Source organism: Phoca vitulina, unplaced genomic scaffold (genome assembly GCF_004348235.1).
Source record: "Phoca vitulina isolate PV1807 unplaced genomic scaffold, GSC_HSeal_1.0 scaffold1, whole genome shotgun sequence".
Classification (NCBI taxonomy): domain Eukaryota; kingdom Metazoa; phylum Chordata; class Mammalia; order Carnivora; family Phocidae; genus Phoca; species Phoca vitulina.
Genome location: NW_022589704.1, coordinates 65084518 through 65104589, shown reverse-complemented (window position 1 = coordinate 65104589; position 20072 = coordinate 65084518). Strand labels below are relative to the sequence as shown.

The following is a 20072-nucleotide window of genomic DNA, read 5'->3' as shown; positions in this document are numbered from 1 at the left end:
TCTTAAAACTGACATCACCAAAGTTCCATCCTCTTAAAATAGGACATCACAAGTATTTAATATTGCAAAAATCCTCTACACCCATCTTGGACTCTCTACCAAAATACCTGCAATTCACAGAAAAAAAGACACACAAGCTCCTCTCCTTTGTACCTTCCTCTTCATACTCTTCTCATCCTGTTCTCATTCCCATCAGCTACCTCACTAACTCCTATGCACCTTCCAAAAAATGTTTTCAAATGTCCTCTCTCCAAGGAAAATGTATGGGCACCCAGTCTAATTCATTCATATGCCCTCCTTCATACTCTTGAAGTACTCTGAATGCTTTATCCCAGATCTTTTCAGGCTGACTGTAACCACTGGCGTTGAAATGTAGATTTCCTGGAGGAGTCAAAATCTAAATTGTTTGAACCCAGCAGAATATCCATCTGGCATGCAGGGGTCACTCAGTGAATTTGTTGAATGAACAAATGAGAGTCCAATCTTTCCAGGAGTTAACTTGTAAAAGGCAAGGCAAGGAAGCTAAATACTAGAAATGATATTTTCCTAAGTTCTGTACCCATAGTAGGCCAAAGAGTGACATGTAACATTTGAGTCTTGATTGTTGAAACAGTCAAAGAGTGGTAACAAGCAGATATATCATCGGTGAAGGATAATCAAAAACATGCCCTTATTTAACAACATATTGAAATAATATCATGACCCACAAAGATAACTTCTAATACTGCTCTTTTGGTATTAACACTTAATATAATTTGCTATTGAATGCAGTTAAGTAAATATAGCCTTTATGTATAATTTTGCAAAATCACCTTGCCAGTAGTCCCCTAACATCAAAGATCCACTTAGAAGATCCCATTTTTTAACTTCAAATGGCTTTATTCTATTATTTTCTCATCTGCCTTTCTACTGAGTGGGTAAGCCACTTCAAGTTGTTTTCAGAGTCAGAAGGAGAGTCAAAATCAAGTACTCAGCAACTTTAATATTAATTGCCAAACTTAACCTAAAACATTTTAAACAGCCATTTACCTGAATACAAAGCTGATCTGGGACTTCTAACAACCTACTCGTGTTTGTGTCAGTGAAAAGGGAGGACTTTTAGTTCAGGGCTCACCTGGTTTCCCCCGAGGCCATGACATGTGTACAAAATTAACGGTTTGCCTCCTTGATTATTTTCTCCAACATCCAGACACAGAGGCTGACCAATGCTTTTAATCTGAAGGAAAATTTTCAAGTTATAGAAAAAAATTTTAATCTATGTGGTTGATATATTTTTTCAATTAATTTCAATAGTAATGTAAAATCTCAAAAGCCATAAACCAGAAAGTATTCCAATTTTCCCTGAACCACATAAATGTTTGTGGCGAGGCATATACCAAGTAAAAAGGAGCCGAAAATACTCACATATCCAGATATAACAGGATTAAGGTCTGGCACATATGCTTCTGGATAAATAGTGTTCAGATACCATGTAAAATTTTTACATTGAAGGCGGTGCTTTATTTCAAATCTTTTTGAAAGATCACCAAATGATTTCTGGAGAAAGATGAGAAGTAAAAAGAATGCTTAATCAAAACAGCACTGACAAAGGAGTTCAAATGCTATGATTTGTATTTATATTTGGGTCTTAAAAAAAGAATTCTGGGCCAAAATGCAAGATGCAATTTAACTGCATTCACCATTTATTCAGGCAAAAAGTACGCCTCCCTGCTTGTTTCTGCCTTGAAAGAGAATCAAGTTACCACTGTGGGTGCTGACGTAAGCCTATTTTATTCTTTCTTTGTGCTACCAAACCTCCCTTACTGAGGCAAAGATCTTTAGAGAAATGGTAGTGGGAGAATCCAAAATTGATCCTCATTTTACACCCAAAAATTATCTGTGAAGTGAGGTGTGAGGAAGCAGGTATAAACAAACAGTTGCCGGGACACCTGGGCGGCTCAGTCAGTTAAGCATGACTCTTGATTTTAGCTCAGGTCATGATCTCAGGGTTGTAGGATCAAGCTCTACCTTGGGCCCTGCACTGATCGAAGTTGGCAGAGAAAATATTTAACCTTAATTGAAATGATAAGCTTGAGTATTTAAGCTACTTATGTATTTTATATATATTCTCCCTCTCCCTCTGCCCCTCGCCCCCCCCACTCTCTCTCTCTTTCTCAAAAAAATTACATAAATAAAATAAACAGTTGCCAATACAATCTAATTCGTATCTCTTCTCCAGTCAAGACTACAAAAGACAACACAATGGGGCATAATTTTTTTTCTAGTTTTAAGGGTGTTACTCCTTAACAATAACAAAGTATTCATAGAAAAAGGCAAGTTTTTAATCAATTGCATTTTATTTTCCTTTATTTTAAAAAGACTAAGAAAAAAAAATTTTAAAGAACACTGTTAAACTGAAAAGGTATTTGGTCTATAGGCAAAATTTTAAAGAAAAATTATATTTAGTACCTAAATATATACAAAGTTTAAACACTCAAGCTTACCATTTCAACTTAAGGTAAATATTTTCTCTGCCAACATCAATGTCTTGAATCCAGGGGTTTTAGCAAAAAGGGTAAAACTCTAAAGGACTTCTGGCTAACTTAGGCATTTTATCACAAGATCTGTTTGCCCTGTGGTAAAAACAAGGGTTTACTGGCTCGCTTGCCCCTTTGTGGGTGACAAGGGAGTGTAAGCTGCAGTTAGCGTCCACCTGCCTGCTTAGCCAAGTACCCGTGTGCAGTACACAGTCTGCCCAATTTGTCCTGCCGGCCTTACATAAACAGATAACAATCTAATCCAGTAGTGCTCTGACTTTGCATCTTACTAACATGTTACAGGGAGATACTGGAGACCAAAGAAAAGCTGGAAAGAGGTAACCAGACCTTTTGTTGTAACAGTCAAAATGCTAATGCCCTTTAATCTCAATATATACCCCCTGCAAATCAGCACTGTTTCTTAAAAAGGGTTGGGTGCCATTCACTGAGGCACACTCCTAAAACGTCTAGTTCATTTACCACAACCAATATCGAACCCGTTGGACCTCAGTACCAATGTATTAAGCATCACAATTCTGCAAAGCTTTTATCCATGACAGGTCAGTAACAACAGTGCCATACATTTGCGAACACTTACTTCTTTATTTCATGACTACTCTGGGAGATAGGCAAGTATTTCACCTCTCAAGACGGAGAAGCAGAAAGAAGAAGGTTGGCTGAGCACACACCCCATGTTGGGCCAACCTCTCAACCACCCTATGAAGTGTCATCCCATTCTACAGTCTCAAAGGGGCTTTGCCAAGGTAACCCCTCCAGCAAGCAGTGCAACCAGAACTTGAAATAAAAAAAAAGGCTTGGGGCACCTGGGTGGCTCAGTTGGTTAAGCGTCTGCCATGATCTTGGGGGTCTGGGGATCAAGCCCCACATCAGGCTCCCTGCTCAGCGGGGAGTCTGCTTCTCCTTCTGCCTCTCCCCTCTCCCCTCTGCTTGTGCTCCCTCTCTCTCAAATAAATAAATAAAATCTTTAAAAAATATTTTTTAAAAAGCCTTGATATTCCTGGTTTATTATCCTGCCACATTCTGACACTGTGTCCATCCCCAGTTCAAAAAGCCACTTAGCACCTTTCTTTAGGTGTTAATTGCATCACCTAAAACCAGTTAAAAGTGGTTCCACTTAATCTTACTTTTCTTTGAGGAAAATCCTGAACCAAGGCAGTTACAAAAACAAAATATCTTCCATATTTAAAGAGTAACATCAAGTGGAATGCCTAATTTTTTTAAAAAGCAGCTTACTTGACTTTTCCTTAAAAAGAGAAAAAAACTGGCATCAATAAGATATATTTTGAGTTTAAAAAAACAAATTCAAACATAATTTTTTATAATGTTTTGTACTTGAACTGACTCAAATAAAAGAATATGTGAACTTGGTGTGGATTTTAATTGTAATTTAATTATTTAGCTCTAACTTACTTGTTTAACAATTTTTGCTGCATCTGTGTTTCTCCTATAAAATATTTCCTTGTATTCATCCATCCAGACTTCTGCAAGGCGAACTTGGTTGCGAGCAATCACCTGAGTGCCTTTTGGAAAGGTATGAGGGCTTTTGCTGCGAAAAACATGTCCAACAACAGAGCAAGGCATAATCTCCAACTGCCCACCACATTGCCATACCTGATAATTAATGATATTTGTTTAATTTACAGTATATTTACAAAACCAAAGTGCTGCTTTTAAGTTCATCTTTAAGATACTAATAAAAACAAAATATAGAAAAGAAATTTATTATAACCACAAATAGTCTCTGTCCCCTCCAGTTCAACTTAAATTCTTAAATAATAAAAAACAGTTTTATGAAATGGTACAAAAACTAAAGACAAAAAGGCATATTTTCAGAAAGTAATTTAATAAAATAGTGATTTCAGATCTTTCATAAAAACAAAGCCCCACGTTTCTTTTTTTTTTTTTTTTTTTGCAAACAATTATGCAAGCTCTCTAATATATATACCAAAGACCAAAGGCTCTTTTGTATTTGACTTCTACCTTCTTACACAAGCTACATGGTCACTTCACTTGAACCAAAGATTCTCTCTTCTATGGCAGGAACTAGCAGTCTTGGAGTAAGTGGACCCAGACTCTATTTACTCCTTGCATATTCAATTTTGTAATTAAGAAAACAATTCCAGATAATACCCAAGTACAGTCTTGTGAAGTAGTTGGTCATTATAAAAAACTCATACCTATTTAGAGATAGAGGGTCAAAAAACTTATTTGGGAAATTATTAAATCAATACCTACTCACTTAAAAATCTTTAATACAGCAATCAGTTCTGCTGTAGTCACTAAGCAAAAAATCTAAAATGAAGACATGTTTAAATAGTCTGTGCTAGTATTAGGGCAAGAGGTCATATTCTTTTTTTTAAACAAATGAGAAAACTCAGTGGTATATTTAATTCAACAAATTGTGCCTGAAATCTAACATGTGTTAGGGGTTGGGAATACTTAAATGAATTAAAAAAGGCCCTCCCTTGAGCAGTTCAAATTTGGCTAAGATCATCATTGCCATTATGTGACGGAGCCAGAACTAAAACTTAAATCTTCTAACTCCTAGTTCAGTTCTTTTCCCACTAAATTCCAGTCTAAAAGATGAAAAATGAATGACAGAGTCATTGCAGAAAATGAACTCATGAAATCAAATAAGTGTACGTGGAGACCATCCAAAGTTTTTGTTTTGTTTCTCATATTAACTTTTAATATGCAGAGGAAAAAAAAAAGCTCATTCAATGCAAAGAGTTAATGTCTTTTTAAAATTATACACAAATGTTTTTCCATCCTGACTCCCTTGATAATCAACTCATTTCCTGAAGCACTAGATTGAATTATATTTATCTTGGCTGGAATTCAGTAGCTACAAGTGCATTAATTGGTGCTATTGGCTGAACACAGGCGTTTAACTGATTCCTCTTGTTACATTGGCAGCAATGAGTTACATTTTAAAAGAAATACCCTTATTCTAAAATTTCTAGCAATTAAATTTTAGAAAGCACAAAAAGTAAAGACAGCACACATCTATGATAATCTGTATCAGCCAATTAGAACAAAATGTGTATTTTACTGTTTAATATGTACTGTATTTATAAACTTACTCTGAAAGACATTTCTATATTTTCACCTCCCCAGATTTCCATTTCTTCATCGTAAGTTCCAATATATTCAAAATATTCTTTTGATATGGAAAAAAGGCCTCCTGCAAAAGTGGGTGTTCTGAAAAATAATCCATTGTCAAACTTCGTTATAAAAATTAAATAAGAAAGAAGAACTTATTTAAAGAGCAACTGAATCAAATTCCCAAACAAATTAAAGAGAGATCACAATTTCAAAAGTTTTACATAGGTTAATAAAAACTAAAAATGCTATCTTCAGAGTCAAGTTTTGTGGGGGTGAAGGGTAGTAGTTTAAATATCCTTTTCCCAGCAGAACAGAATTATGAAGTGTCTTCTAACCAAGCCTAAAGATTCTGAAATAATGATTTATGAGGAAGACTAAAGACCTCACTTACTTCTACTTCCTGCTCAGTAATATCATGCGTAAATATATATATAAATGGCTTTTCATTCCCTACATAGAATGTGTATGTTCTTTATCTTGTTAGTGTGAATTACCTTGCAGGCAAAAACTGTAAAAAGGAAAGAGTGATTACATGTTTAAATAACTGAACTGCATATAAGACTTTGAGAGCAATCATCTTACTTAATTGGGTAGGTTTCATCTTTCCTTCTTTGCCTCTCGTGATCAGGAAGCGATTCCCAGCCAAATGAAAGACTCCAGTCAAAGTTTCCACGTTTGTGATTACTTCCATAAGGAGAAGGTTTGTTGAATTCAAACGTGTTTAGATCTATGGATGCGATATCCGGACTCACAACTGCTGTGTAGTTCTCGGCTATTCTAGCCAACAAAGGTTCTAACCAGCCATAGAAACACTCACCTGGAAGGAACATAATCCCAATCAATCCATTGAAAACACTGAGGGTTTTCTCCTTTGTTTTTTGAAGACAGTTTAGAGAAATGAATAATAGTCAATTGTGTTTTGAACATTTAACATCGAGGAGATTTCTTAAAGGTTTCTTGTGATACGATGAGGGTAAAGCAAGATTCAGCATAGTTAGGAAAGTTTGTATACAGGAGATGATTTTTTTTTTTTTTTACCTTAGTGAGGAAGTAAAATGACACTGGAGTATTTAAGTTTCAGATGCTGTGTTTCCCTCTGAAACGAGCTATGAATCAAAGGTAACTTCTTGCTGATCCATGCCACCTAAACCCAGAAGTGTTCTGATTTATTAAACTCTCCCTGAGTAAGGTGTAGTAATCAAAATCATCATTTCTCTGACTGAGTCTTAGGAAAAAATAAGTCAAGGAGTCAGAATATTTTGATTTCAGCAGTTGGAGAAGGACCATTCAAACCTGCCCCAGCCCTAATGGAAAGTGGGGGCAAAGGAATGCCATAAAAAAGTCTTGGCCTGGCCAGGCTCACTTAACACACAGAATTCGGGAGATTCAGTCCTACCAAGGTTTCCCCATCAGGCAGAATTTGGCAGTTATTAGGAGGACCACTTGGTATCATGGAGATCCATCAAATACATTTGCCTGAGAGGAAGAATGCCCAGTCTGACATAATTGTAATTTTGGACCAGGAGAGGAAATATTGGAGAATGAACCATTTCCTTTTTTAAACACCTCTCTCTTCATTTAAGAGCCAGGTATTAAGAAAGTACTGGATATGATAGCTCTAAAGAGACTCAAGCAAATCCAAAAGCCCTCTGTAACAATTAGCATATAACCCAAACCATTTGCCAGGTCAAACATAATCTAAGGGCTAGTCAATTCAATTCAAAACTAAATGCTCATACAAAGAGTATAACCCACTAAATTTATAGCTGAGGGACTAAGTGACATTTTAGTAATCCCTAAAATGCACTTTATTTTTTTATTTTTTTTATTTTTTCATTTTTCTAAGATTTTATTTATTTTTTGAATGAGAGAGAGAGAGACAGGGAGAGAGGGAAAACAAGCAGGGGGAGTGGGGGAGGGAGAAGCAGGCTTCCCGCCCAGCAGGGAGCCCAATGCGGGGCTAGATCCCAGGACCCTGGGATCAAGACCAGAGCCTAAGGAAGGCAGACATTTAATGACTGAGCCACCCAGGCGCCCCTCCCTAACATGTACTTTAAACATGGACTCTAAAAATACTATATACTTTCTTTAAAATCATTGACACTGGAGAACAAAACCATTAAAAATAAAAGGGGGGCGCCTGGGTGGCTCAGTTGGTTAAGCGACTGCCTTTGGCTCAGGTCATGATCCCAGGGTCCTGGGATCGAGCCCCACATCAGGCTCCCGGCTCAGCGGGGAGCCTGCTTCTCCCTCCCACCCTCTCCTCTCTCATGCTGTTTCTCTCTCGCTCGCTCTCTAATAAATAAATAAATAAAATCTTTAAAAAAAATAAAAAATAAAAAAATAAAAGGGAAAAAAACAGTAGCAATAAAACAAAAATGGATAATATTCATTCTAAAATGCCAGAAGAGTTTGGAACACAGCACAAGAGGAGTCTGCAAATCTTTGAAAAAAGAACTAAAATACAGAAATTGAAAGTATCAGGACCAGGACAAAACTTTCATTCATTTTAAACTGTTAAGAATCAACAGTAATAAGGAAAAACTTTTTTTTTTTTTTTTTGACAGAATGAGCATCTGAAAAAAAAAGCCCAGGCAAGGATAACTTGCTGGGGAAGTTGGTCACTGAAGGATACTGGAGTTGAGGAGCCTAAAACACAGAGGAGGTAAGAACTCCATTAAGTCAAAGGAGGTTCCTACCCAGAGCTGTAATCTGCTTCGGCCATCATTGCTATAATCACCAGTTGAAAATGATGTTAAAGAAAATACAATTAGTCATTTAAAGAAAAGTCGTCTTCAATTTTTAAATTGGAGGGAAGCAGAGGGAAAATGTTACAACTATGTCTATACATATATACTTACAGTGAGCATCTAAAAATGTGAGTGTTTCAGCTGTTGCAACTGTTGCTCCTAGCAACCTTGCAGTGATCAGACCTTTTCTCTCTCTTTGTCTGACTATTTTTACTATAGAAAATTGTTTTATATATTCTTCTAGTTTATCATGTAAGTACTCTGTAAGAAAAAAAATATCAGGATTAATTCTTCCTAAGTTTATATTCATATATAACACATGAAGGCTAATTAAAAAAACCACAGAGCAATGATATCTCCACATTTGTTGTCTTAACAGTTGCACACACTCTTCCATTAAGATAAAAATTGTATATTTAGCTCTTTAATGAAAAAAAATATAGCTATATATGCAAATCTTAACTTCTGAACTACTATAACACAAAACGTTTTAACACAGACTTCTCCTGTACATGAAATATCAATAAATATATTTGGGAGAAAGCAGAGACTTCAAATGGAGTAGACCTCAGGAGTTAAGAAGACTCATTTAGGGGTCTAAGAACATTAGCTAAGGGAGTGAGGGAAACTGAATTTGGCCAAAAACGTATTTGACACTTTTTTAAAATTGGGATTTAAATCTGGAAATTTAAAGAACAATGACAAGTATCAAAAGGATTCTGATACTTAGGCAGTGATAATTTAAAACCAAAACATTGAGGAAAATGGCAAATAGCAAAGTCCAAGGCTATCGCAGTTTGGGAATATTTTTACAGAGTCAGCATAAAATTTTTGAAAGCTCTGGAGTCCCCTGACACACAATTTTTTTTTCCAGTAAAAATATGACAGAAGAAGGGAGCATGTAGGTGAGGAATGAAGCTAAAAACAGGCTAAATCTTATTAATGGGTATATAATTTAAGATATTCATTCCAATTTGGATGAGAGACATGATAAGCAAGAGTTAAAACAGTAGATAAAAGAAAACACATTAATCACATCAGTCAGGTGTTGCTCATATCGTGAAACAACTTCTTAAGTCTGCTTTTTCACCATTAAATTCATGATTTTTTGTTGAGTATATAATATAGTTCCTCAGGTAGCCTTCTTAGGCTCATAGTACAGCCTCAAAAAGATCTGGGAATGCTGAGAACATCAATAAATGTCCTAGGGTAGATGTTTGCTTCTGCCAGATTTCAGAAGCAAGTACAGATGACTTCATCTGTGATTATGTTTGTTTGTTTGTTTGTTTTCTATTCTCCAGTGGTACAGATAAATGAGTTGCTTATTCAAAGCTTAAACATTCATAAAGAAGGTGAGAGTCCAGGAACAACTTCTGTGGAAAATAAATCTAAACACTGTTGCCACAGAGTAACAGACTAACTTTTTAACTGCCTTCTCAGGTACCTCAGAATTAATTCTCTGAAAGACAAGCAGGATTGTAATTTATCTTAAAATATAAATCATGGATATTCCTGTTTTAACCATAGATTTGACTTGTAAAATAAAAACTTATATAAAAACATTTCAAAGGTCTTAATGGGGATTGATTTTTTTTTTTTTTAATGGAGTCACTACAGATTCCTTCAGTAAACTGTCTCACTGTTTGATTTGTTAAGGAATTTTTCATTTACCCACAACTTCTGAACTTCCTATACATTTTTATCTGCCCCTTAAATTCAGTCCCCATCCATACCCATCTTTTTGTGAGGTTAAGAGCACAAAGCTGTGAAATCCGATCTCCTGGGTTTATCTATTTATAGCACCATTACTTTTAGCTGTGTGACCTTAGGTAAGTTATTTTATTTTACCTGTACCTCAGTTTATCTCTAAGATGGGGATAATAACACCCTCACAGGGGATTGCTGGGAGGATAAAATGAAAAATTACTATACAAATAAAGCATTTAAGACAGGGCTTACCACATGACCTATGCTCTGACAATGTTGATTATCTTTTGTTTTACTATCATTGGGACTTACCTATCTTTGTCACTTGATTATCCACATATTTTTGCTGCTTTTCCCTAAACCAACTGAAATCAAGGATTATCATTTCTACCTCACACACTCCTTTACAGTGACTAGGGACACATTTTCCATAGTGGGTACTCATCATTAGATAGACCATTTATTCAATAAGACAAATTAATTACATTAGTATGCAAAGATATCCCTCACCAAGAAAACTATTAATTATTATAAAGAATTATAAAAATATCCAGGCCCTGGTGCCTGAGTGGCTCAGTTGGTTAAGCCACTGCCTTTGGCTCAGGTCATGATCCTGGAGTCTCAGGATTGAGTCCCACATTGGGCTCCCTGCTCAGCAGGGAGTCTGCTTCTCCCTCTGACCCTCCCTCCATCTCATGCTCTCTCCTCTCTCTCTAAAATAAATAAATAAAATCTTGAAATATATATATATATATATATATATATATATATATATATATATATCCAGGCCCTTTGACCAAGCAGTCTAACTTACCCAAAGATACAATTCAAATGGAGGAAAATAACACAAGCACAAGGATATTCATTAAACACTGTAGAGTGAATAAAGGTGAATGGTTAAGTAAAATGGTCCATCATGGTCATCAAAAATAAAGTTCTGAAGGTGAAAGAAATGGGCTAATAATAATATTATATGAAAATGTCAGATTTCAAAATTGATTTCTGGCATGGATATAATTAGATAAACATGTTTATTTAGACAGTGATTAAGAAAGAAATAGAAAAATTAAAATGAAATAGGAAGATTATGATTGGATATCACTTTCGTTTTTTTAAAAGAGATTTTATTTATTTGAGAGAGAGAGCACGCGTGTGCACGCATGAGAGCATGAGAGAGAGAGAGAGAGCTTAAGCAGGGGGAGAGGCAGTGGGAGAAGCAGACTCTCCGCTGAACAGGGAGCGGTGTGTGGGACTCAATCCCGGGACCCTGGGATCATGACCTGACCCAAAGGCAGATGCTTAACCAACTGAGCCACCCAGGGCCCCCACTTTTCTTTCTGATTTCCTTTAAATCTATTAATTTTATTTGTACAATTAAATAATAGAAGTTACTTTCAACTGAAGGCTTACTACAAGTAGCCTTACTGTGGCCCCGATTTCTCACTGCTTGAAAAATCAAACAAAATAAAAATCATCTGAGAAGAAAGCTCACAAAACCAGAGCAGGAATTTTTTTTTAACGACAAAACCTATGAGAGACATGCAGAACTTAATTAAATGTCACTTAAAACTCTATGGACTGCAGACCAAGTGGAAAGAATCAGAAAAAATTCTGAACATTTTAAGCAGTAAATAAATTAGTTGATTACAATTAAGTGGTGATATAACCTGGGTAGGAGGACTGGAAATTCAAGTCAGAGATCTGTATGTAGTGTTACCCATGAGGAGGAGACTTGAATTATAAAACTTGCCCATTTGGTGAATTGATTTCACATCCAGGTCAAAAATCTCTGGTGATAAGCAACCTTATTCCACTTAGATGTTAATGTAACTTCAAAACATAATCTCAGTTCACTCATGATATTTTGAAATTATAGAAATGTTTAGGATTGTATGTAGAAATAATTAAATAAGCCAGGTTAATAATTTTATGTTTTATTCACTTATTATCATTTCTTAAGTCTGGATAAATCTTGTTATTGATGACGTCACTTAACAAGCAGTATTTTTTTTTCTTTTTTCATAGTACGTAAAGTAATGGTTTATCTTAAAATAGATGTTGCTTTGGATTTGATGAAAGAGTATTACTATCTCCATTTTATAGATGAGGAAACAGCTAATTAGTATTAGAGTTGGAATTTGACCTTAAAGAATTTGGATCCAAACTCAACTCATTCAGGAATAAATTCTGTGATCATTGAAATAATCTGTATCTGACTGATATTTAAAATACTTGTAATGTTTGAAAATTTAGCAACATAGGGTATTTGTCTGATTAGCCTTGTGATTCCAATTTAAAATGTGTAATTTAGGACCTGACAATTGACTGGTAATTTTAAGTATAAATGCATTAAAGAATTTAGCTAACTTTGTAAACAATATTGGCATATTTAGCAGCCAAAGTAAAACAGAATGTAGCGACTCTTTAATGATTTTTAACTACTCATTTATATTATTAATATATTATTTATATTAACTCATCTAATCTTCAAAACAACCCTAGGAGTTATGCACTACTTACGTATTTCCTCAATTCTAAGCTGCACAATTGGAAACTTCTTATAATCAATGGCATCTTTGTTTTAATTGTCTGTGAGGGTTTTTTATTCAAGTGGTAAACAAACTAATGATGTATCATACAATACATTTGATGAAATATGGCGTTTTCCCCATTTTACTGAGAAAGAAACTGAGACATAGAGGAATTAAGTAATTTGCCCAAGTTACATAGCTGGTTAGGACCAGAGCTGGGATTCAAACCAAGGCAGCCTGACTCAAGGCTCAAGTTTGTGTTCTTAACCACGATGCCTTACAATAAAAGTCTTACACCGAGGACTACAAAGTTATGAATCATGGTACTTCATACATTTCTGAACTCTAAAATATTTAAATATGGACACACTTAGGTTCTCCTTTCATCCATCATACCTACCATTCAAGGTATTATATTCAAGTTCTGAGGTGGCATACAGAGAGTACAATATAATAAAATAGACTTTGGACAACATCAGATGGGATTTACTTGGGAAACAATCTAATTTGCATGTGCTTTCTTACCATCTACACTAGCATCATCCACCAAAATGATTTCCTTCAGCAGTATGGCGGGGGAAGAATAAAGCACACTGTGGACAGTTCTAAGCAGCGTGGACCAGGCTTCATTATGAAAAACTATTATGACACTGGTGGTAGGCAGGGGAGGACAGCGCTTAAATTTTTGTTCAATACATCTAGAAGAAGTCAAAGAAGTAGAAGAACAATTATGAATTTTATTACTTTATTTCACAGCTATGTCATTACTAAAATTATCATTATTTAACCTTTATCACCATAGGAACAATAGTGGACAAATATTTTCTATGTAAGTTGATCTTAATGCTATGGGAATATAAATAGATCACAACAAATTTTTTTACACAGAGATCATGTCCACTGACACAGATTACACGTCAAGGATTAAAATATGCTATTGTAAGTTTTCTCAACAATATAAAACACAAATAGCATTTCAAAAAGGGAAAATAACCTACAAGTGACACAAACCTGTAAAAATGGAAAATACTTGTAATTGCTCAAATAAAAACCAAGTTTTTCTCCTTCCTTGTAGAAATCATCCCTTTTTCTTATTACTTGCAATTTTTTAAACAGTGCAACTTTATTAAATGAATATTTATCTTTGCAGAGATTCTTATTTTCCTATGTAATATTTCTCAAGTTTTTAAAATCAATTTACTTAATCTATACTTGAACCAAAAGGGAAAAAATGGCTTACCATAAAATCTATTTTTTATGGTGTTTATGACTCAGCAAGACTTATTAAGTTGCTACCATATGCCATGCTGTGTTAAAGATTTTGCTCCAATAATCTGATCCACAGTTTATTTAAATAAGACCTAGCATTTTACAATACTAAACTTAAGAATTTTAAATAAAAATCCTAAATCCATGTTAAAAAGTCCTGTGATCCTGTTACCTTATGAAACATTATGGGCACAAGGAGAGAAGTAGTTTTTGGCTGATTAATGGTAGTACCCATTAGTTAAACACATTAGTTACAGATTAACCTTGAATTCATTTTTATAATAACATCTTCCTCAATGAAAATAATCTTCATGTGAAGCCGTTAGGTGTGGGTGGATCTGTATGGTCTCCAGGCTTGGAGACTGAAGCTGACCACAGTCCCTTGCCTACTGAGTTGAGGTGGGGATCAAAAGATACAACATATAGTAGAGGGCTTCAGACCACCGTAAAACCAAACAAAGTGACCCCGGGACACAAAAGATGTGTGGTCTATGGTAAAGATAAATAAAGAAAATAACTATCTTTAAGTTCACTTAAAAATCATAAATGGTTGTACAATTATAGACAATAGAGTATAAAATCCTCCCACACAGTAAAAAGGCACCACAAATACAGTGTGTGAACAATCAAACAGTGCTGTTCAAACCCAAAGATAAAGAAGTAAATCATTCACTTATGGAGATAAGAGTCTAGCACGCTTCAAATACTCTGTGAGGGTCCGTGGAGAAACCAGAGCCCCCAGTATGATACCAGAGGCCTGGGAAAGCCACCCTAAGAGAGATACCCTATAAACTCTCATGAATCACTTTCATAGCCATACCTCAGTATGAATGTGTTTCAGATCCTTTTCTGAGAAGAGGTCTTTAGGGTGGAATATTTGTAGTGATAAAAAAGGAATTAGATTGAGGATAGAGTATTAACAGAGTGTGTCAACACTGCTGAGTAAGAAAAGGAGAGGAAAGTTATAAGTGAAAGTGATTTTGCTCTCTCGTGCCTTCATGATTTCAAATATATATGCATAATCAGAAGCAAATAATCACATTCATCCTCACTGACAGATGAAAGCAAACCATTTATTTTAGATTGAATTTTGGATAAACTACCAATTAGAAATAAAGTCCAAACACAAACTACCTATTCATAATTACTCTTGACTCACAATTACACAGAAACAAATGACTAAATATAAGCTTGTATTTTTAAGACATAAAGGTTTACAAACCAACATAAACTAAAAGTAAAAATTATTAAAAACTCCATGCTATTTTCCTTTAAAAAAAAACCTTATGACTTAATTGTCTTATAAGCATTTTGGGGAGGAGTTTGGGGATTAAAAAAAAAATTTCCCTACATTTACTTGTCATGGGACTAATAAATATAATATTAATTGAGAATTACAAAAAGGTTTTGGAATTTTAAATATAAAACCTCACAAAAATTCTCATAAATAAAATCTGATCACTTTAATCTTACAAGGCTTTCCCTCAGTTTAAGCTAGGATTTATCTGCTTAACTGATAACTACTAATACCAAGTAAAGGTGTCATGTTATAACATTAATGCAAGTGATAATAAAATTTCACAGTATGATTTTATAAACCCCAATTATTCTGAAACAATAAAAAAGTATGTTTAACTTATGCTTTAGAAATTTTTTCACGTCATTTAAAGTAGTGAAATCAAACAACTTACCAAACTGACTGCATATTCCCAGTCAAACCATTTGTAAAATCTGACATATAGATATGTGCTTAAATTATTACATGAACATCTGCCTTTGGGAGACCCTGGATCTATATTTTTAATGAGCATGGAAAAGATCAGCAATTCTTCAGAAAATGTGTTCCTTGCTGATATAGGTTAAATTTGAAGTAAGAAAGTGTTAAATCTTCACCAGTTCTTCAGTTCTAGGTATCCAATTCCTATCCAAAAAAGGTTCTTTTGAGTGCTTAGTTGTTTTTCACTTACAATAATTTCATTAGTGAATACTATTGTAGCTCCTTAATGCTATATTGGGGGGAAAAACTTATCTTGAGCTGACATTGACTGTCACATCAAAGAATAAAAATTATGCTTCTTGATTTGTGATGTGGATTGCTTTTTAGTCAAGACCTCTCCCCAAATCAGTCAAATGCAATACTGCATTTTAACTATTAACATAAGAAAGGAACTATTCTGTGCCTTGTTATGAAGGTAGAATATTTTACAGACATCCATTTGTTTCTTCACACATTCATTTAAAAATGATGAGCACCTTAACTTTGAATCACACAGATTAGAATAGAGAGACAGAAGTCTAATCTACACAACTTCAATATTGAGTGATTCATAGTTAGAACAGGTATTCATGATCATAACTCTAGAAAAATATGAGTGAAGCCATAGACTTAAGTCTATAAAAGTTCTTTTCTTCAGGTTCACTTCCAAATATAATTCTATCATAACCAGAAAGCAAATACGTAGGCATCGCTCGCTTGCAGTTTGTCTATCTTACACTTTCAACCAATCAACGGTGGTTTGAAAGTGGTGGAATTTATTTTAGCCTATTTGAATTCAGATAGAGCATTTGAACACAACCTCAAAGATAACAAAATGGTTAACTAAGGAGAGCACAGTAGGATCTGGAGGGAAACCATAGTAAAAATACTGTGTACTTGAGATAACATGTAAACAAAGTGACATAAAAAGCAATGTTGGCCTCTCAGAAGCTAAAGGGAGACATTTCTATACATATGATACTCAACAAAACTCTGGAGAAAAAAAAAATCATAATTGAATTAGCAATTTAACAATATTGTTCCTTAAAAGAAAGGTTACAAAAGGTTACAGGGCATTGTGAAATACAATTACAGTACTGAAAGTAGCCACAAAGTCTGTGACTTAGTTCATAGAATATTCTTATCTAATAGCTCCAAAATCTTGGCACTTTTTTAAACATTTCTATTTATTCTATAGCAATACACAGAGGAGAACCGAGACAGCTCCTCCGCCTCCCACATTTCCCATAAAAACGGCCCCATATTCCCTACTTAATAGATTAGAAAACTAAAGCATTTAAGAATAAAGGATTTCTTTGTGGTTCTACAGAAATCAGATCTAAAATTTAGTTTTCCAATTTGTAAGGTAACAACTTTTCATGTCTGCAATGCCTCACCAAGCACAGATATGGTTGGCCTCAATACTAAACAAAAACATAATTAAACAAATTAAACAGCAATTGTTGATATTTGCCTCAGTGTGGCTGAAGAACAAGCACATTCTTTAGTTAATGCCCCTCCCCAGAAACCCTAATGTTAAACAGTAAACAATGAATATTCTTCAACATACTCAGGAGGTCGAGTGTCTGGTCCAAGATCTCGGTGTAAAGAAATCCTGTCACTTGCAAAAGCGTTAAAACAGTGTTTGGCTTCTCCACGTTCTTTTTCCTTCTGCTCTTCAACACTTAAATTGGTTGTCTTGAATGCTTTACCAGAAGCACCAGGTGCATTGGAATCCTGAGGTGGGCGGTCAAGAACCGGTTTCAATTCTGCTGCTGTATAATATCCTTGCAAACAGGGTCTCTCACCAGCATCAATGCTTTGCCTGACAGGTGCTCCTATTTGCATTTTTGGCATTGCATCTTTAATATTGTTTACAGCTTCTAACATTAAATCAAACATCTTGTTTTTGTTTATATTTCTTTCCATCTTTGATTCCTCTTTGGAATATTGAACACTTACTTCTCTTTGCATTAAAATCAAAAATATTATAAAGAAAAAAATTACTGCACCAAGCTTCCAGAACTTTTTATGATAATGTCTTTTAAGATGTAATTTTACTAGTCGCTTTATGTGAGCCATTCTGACATTAAAAGCTTGCCACTTGACAAATAACAGTTATAGTTTCCTCTGTTACTTATATTTTTTATCATAGAGTTGCTGGCAAGAAGATTTCATTAAATGGTAATACCTATAAACAGAAATGATAAATGGCATTAGTAGCTATTCATTCCTATAGGCAGGGGTCAATTCATTCATTCAAGCAACAGCTAAACATAAGGTATAAACAACGTACTCTTATGGTTAACAAAAATACAAAAATATCTTGCCCTCAAGAAATTACACTTTTGGAAGAACACATTGCTATAATTAGTTATAATCTATTAAGGCTATAAAACATTAGGGATTTCCCTCCAGTAAAAAAAAAAAAAAAAAACCTTGTAAGCTGTGGCTAATATTTACTATATGATAGGCATATAATTATTTTTATAAACAAATTTAGAGAATTTTTAAAAAGGTATCTTAACTCAATGACCAAGGGGCCAAAAGACTTCATTGAATTGATTATAAAGAAAGGGGGAAATCCATAAGAAAGCAAAGGTATATAGGGACTGTTAGGCATACATCTAAAATAGTGGCTTTTATTTTATGGAATTTGCCCTCAATGTATGAACCTCTACTCCAAACGAATCAGTTAAGATTATAAACTGGCATGCTCTCAAATTTGTTTACCTGATAATACTTGTGAATCCTGACAGAACCAATAAAGACTAGAAAATTAAGAGCATCTATTGCATTTTTATACCACAGCTATTTTCTTTTCTTTAACCACAGCTATTTTCAACAACTCACACAAATACAAAATCTAACAGCAAAAAGAAGATGGCACTAAGCTTTACTTGAAGTGACTCTAAAAAGGCAACAAAGATCATTGAGTTACAAAAGCAGTATTTGGTTTAATAAAATACTGCTTGCAGTTGACCCTAAGAACAGAGCAACATGTTTATTAAACTCTAATATGGGCCACCAAAAATGAAAGAAAAGAAAAAGAAAAAAGAGAACTTTGATGACAGCCTGAGTCACAGTGAGGGTTGATTTTCTTTATGATGAAGTTTTAAAAAAGGCAATATGAAGGGGTTTCAGTATATAATTACATACCATGCACCATTATACTCAATCCTATTTGCAGGGGCAAAGGGGAAGGAAAATGACTTTTTCCCTAAATCCTAACCATGTTTTAAGTCAAATTTAATTTATAGAAGTGAAAACTACGTTTGACACTTTATTCAGTTTCTCTTCCAAAGATATTGCTAAATTTAAAATTAAAAAGCCAAGTTCTAAGATGGATTCTCTGGCCTTTAGTAAGACATTTTAAGCTAAATAAATAAAATACGCAGAACTTGAATAGTTAGTTCTATATACTACCTCTATTTGGAAAGATGTATATGTATGTATGTATGTATGTATGTATGTATGGAATAGACACTTTGGCTTCAAAAGATAACTCAATTATAATGTATATTGCTCATAAAAATGAGATTTCAATATTACTGAATTTGGGTTGCTTCAAGAGCCGCATGTAAGAATTAAAATGACCTGGTTAGCTTTTTACATTATTTAAAGACATAATATAAATAGTTTTAGAACCACACAAATGTTGCTGTGCAAATTCTTATGTATCAAATGTTGTGCTAGGCTCTGGCTACCAAATTAAAGATAGCTCTTACTTTCAAGGAGCAGAGACTAGTAGGAAATATGGCATGCCAACGTGCAACCATAAAACATGTGCTAAGATGGAAGACTGAAAGCAATACGGGAGGTAAGGAGAAATGTTAGGGAAATTTTGCCAAAGATAACACTGGTGAGCAGAATCTTGAAAAGATAAGCAATTTTTAGGCAGGTGGACAAGAGAGAAGAGAAAGAGAGAATGACAGATGCAAACACATAAAAGCAAGACAAGACATGGGCAGTCCAAGTGGAAGACACAGATAGGAAATAGCAGGAGGGGACGCTGGGAGGTCACTTAAAGACTAGCACACAAAGTGAGTCTGGAATCCACCAATTTTGTTCGGAGTGGAAGGAAATGGATTATATTAAGGAAGAATCATAATCATATTTATGTTTTAGATAAGTCACAGGTTCCTCAGCACCAGTAAAGGTGATGAATACCAAAGAAATGAGGAAGGTAGAAAGGATGGAGAGGACTAATTCAGGAGTACAGGAAGTAGAATCAAATAGGACTTGGTGAAAGAAAGGGAGAATGGAAGGTGGATGGCTGAAGTGATGACATTAACAAAGGCAGGGAATATAGGAAGAAGGGTAGACTTGGGGTGGGAATTAGATAATTTGTTCAGTTTGGGAGACAAATTTGAGATGCTGATAGGACTTCCAAGGTGAGTTCTCATGAGCAAAAAGA

General features: G+C 34.7%; 1 protein-coding gene across 1 annotated transcript in view; it reads right to left on the bottom strand.

Moving 5' to 3' along the window:
- GALNT3 (polypeptide N-acetylgalactosaminyltransferase 3) overlaps positions 1-20072 on the bottom strand; it is a 42917-nt gene that overhangs the window by 5299 nt on the left and 17546 nt on the right. Inside the window, exons 3-10 of the mRNA XM_032409084.1 lie at positions 17226-17846; positions 13156-13328; positions 8504-8653; positions 6225-6459; positions 5621-5738; positions 3948-4148; positions 1405-1536; positions 1115-1216 (exon numbers count right to left, since the gene is read on the bottom strand). Of these exons, the coding sequence (XP_032264975.1) occupies positions 1115-1216; positions 1405-1536; positions 3948-4148; positions 5621-5738; positions 6225-6459; positions 8504-8653; positions 13156-13328; positions 17226-17737 (1623 nt within the window). The 5' untranslated portion in view covers positions 17738-17846. The remainder of the gene's footprint in view (positions 1-1114; positions 1217-1404; positions 1537-3947; positions 4149-5620; positions 5739-6224; positions 6460-8503; positions 8654-13155; positions 13329-17225; positions 17847-20072) is intronic.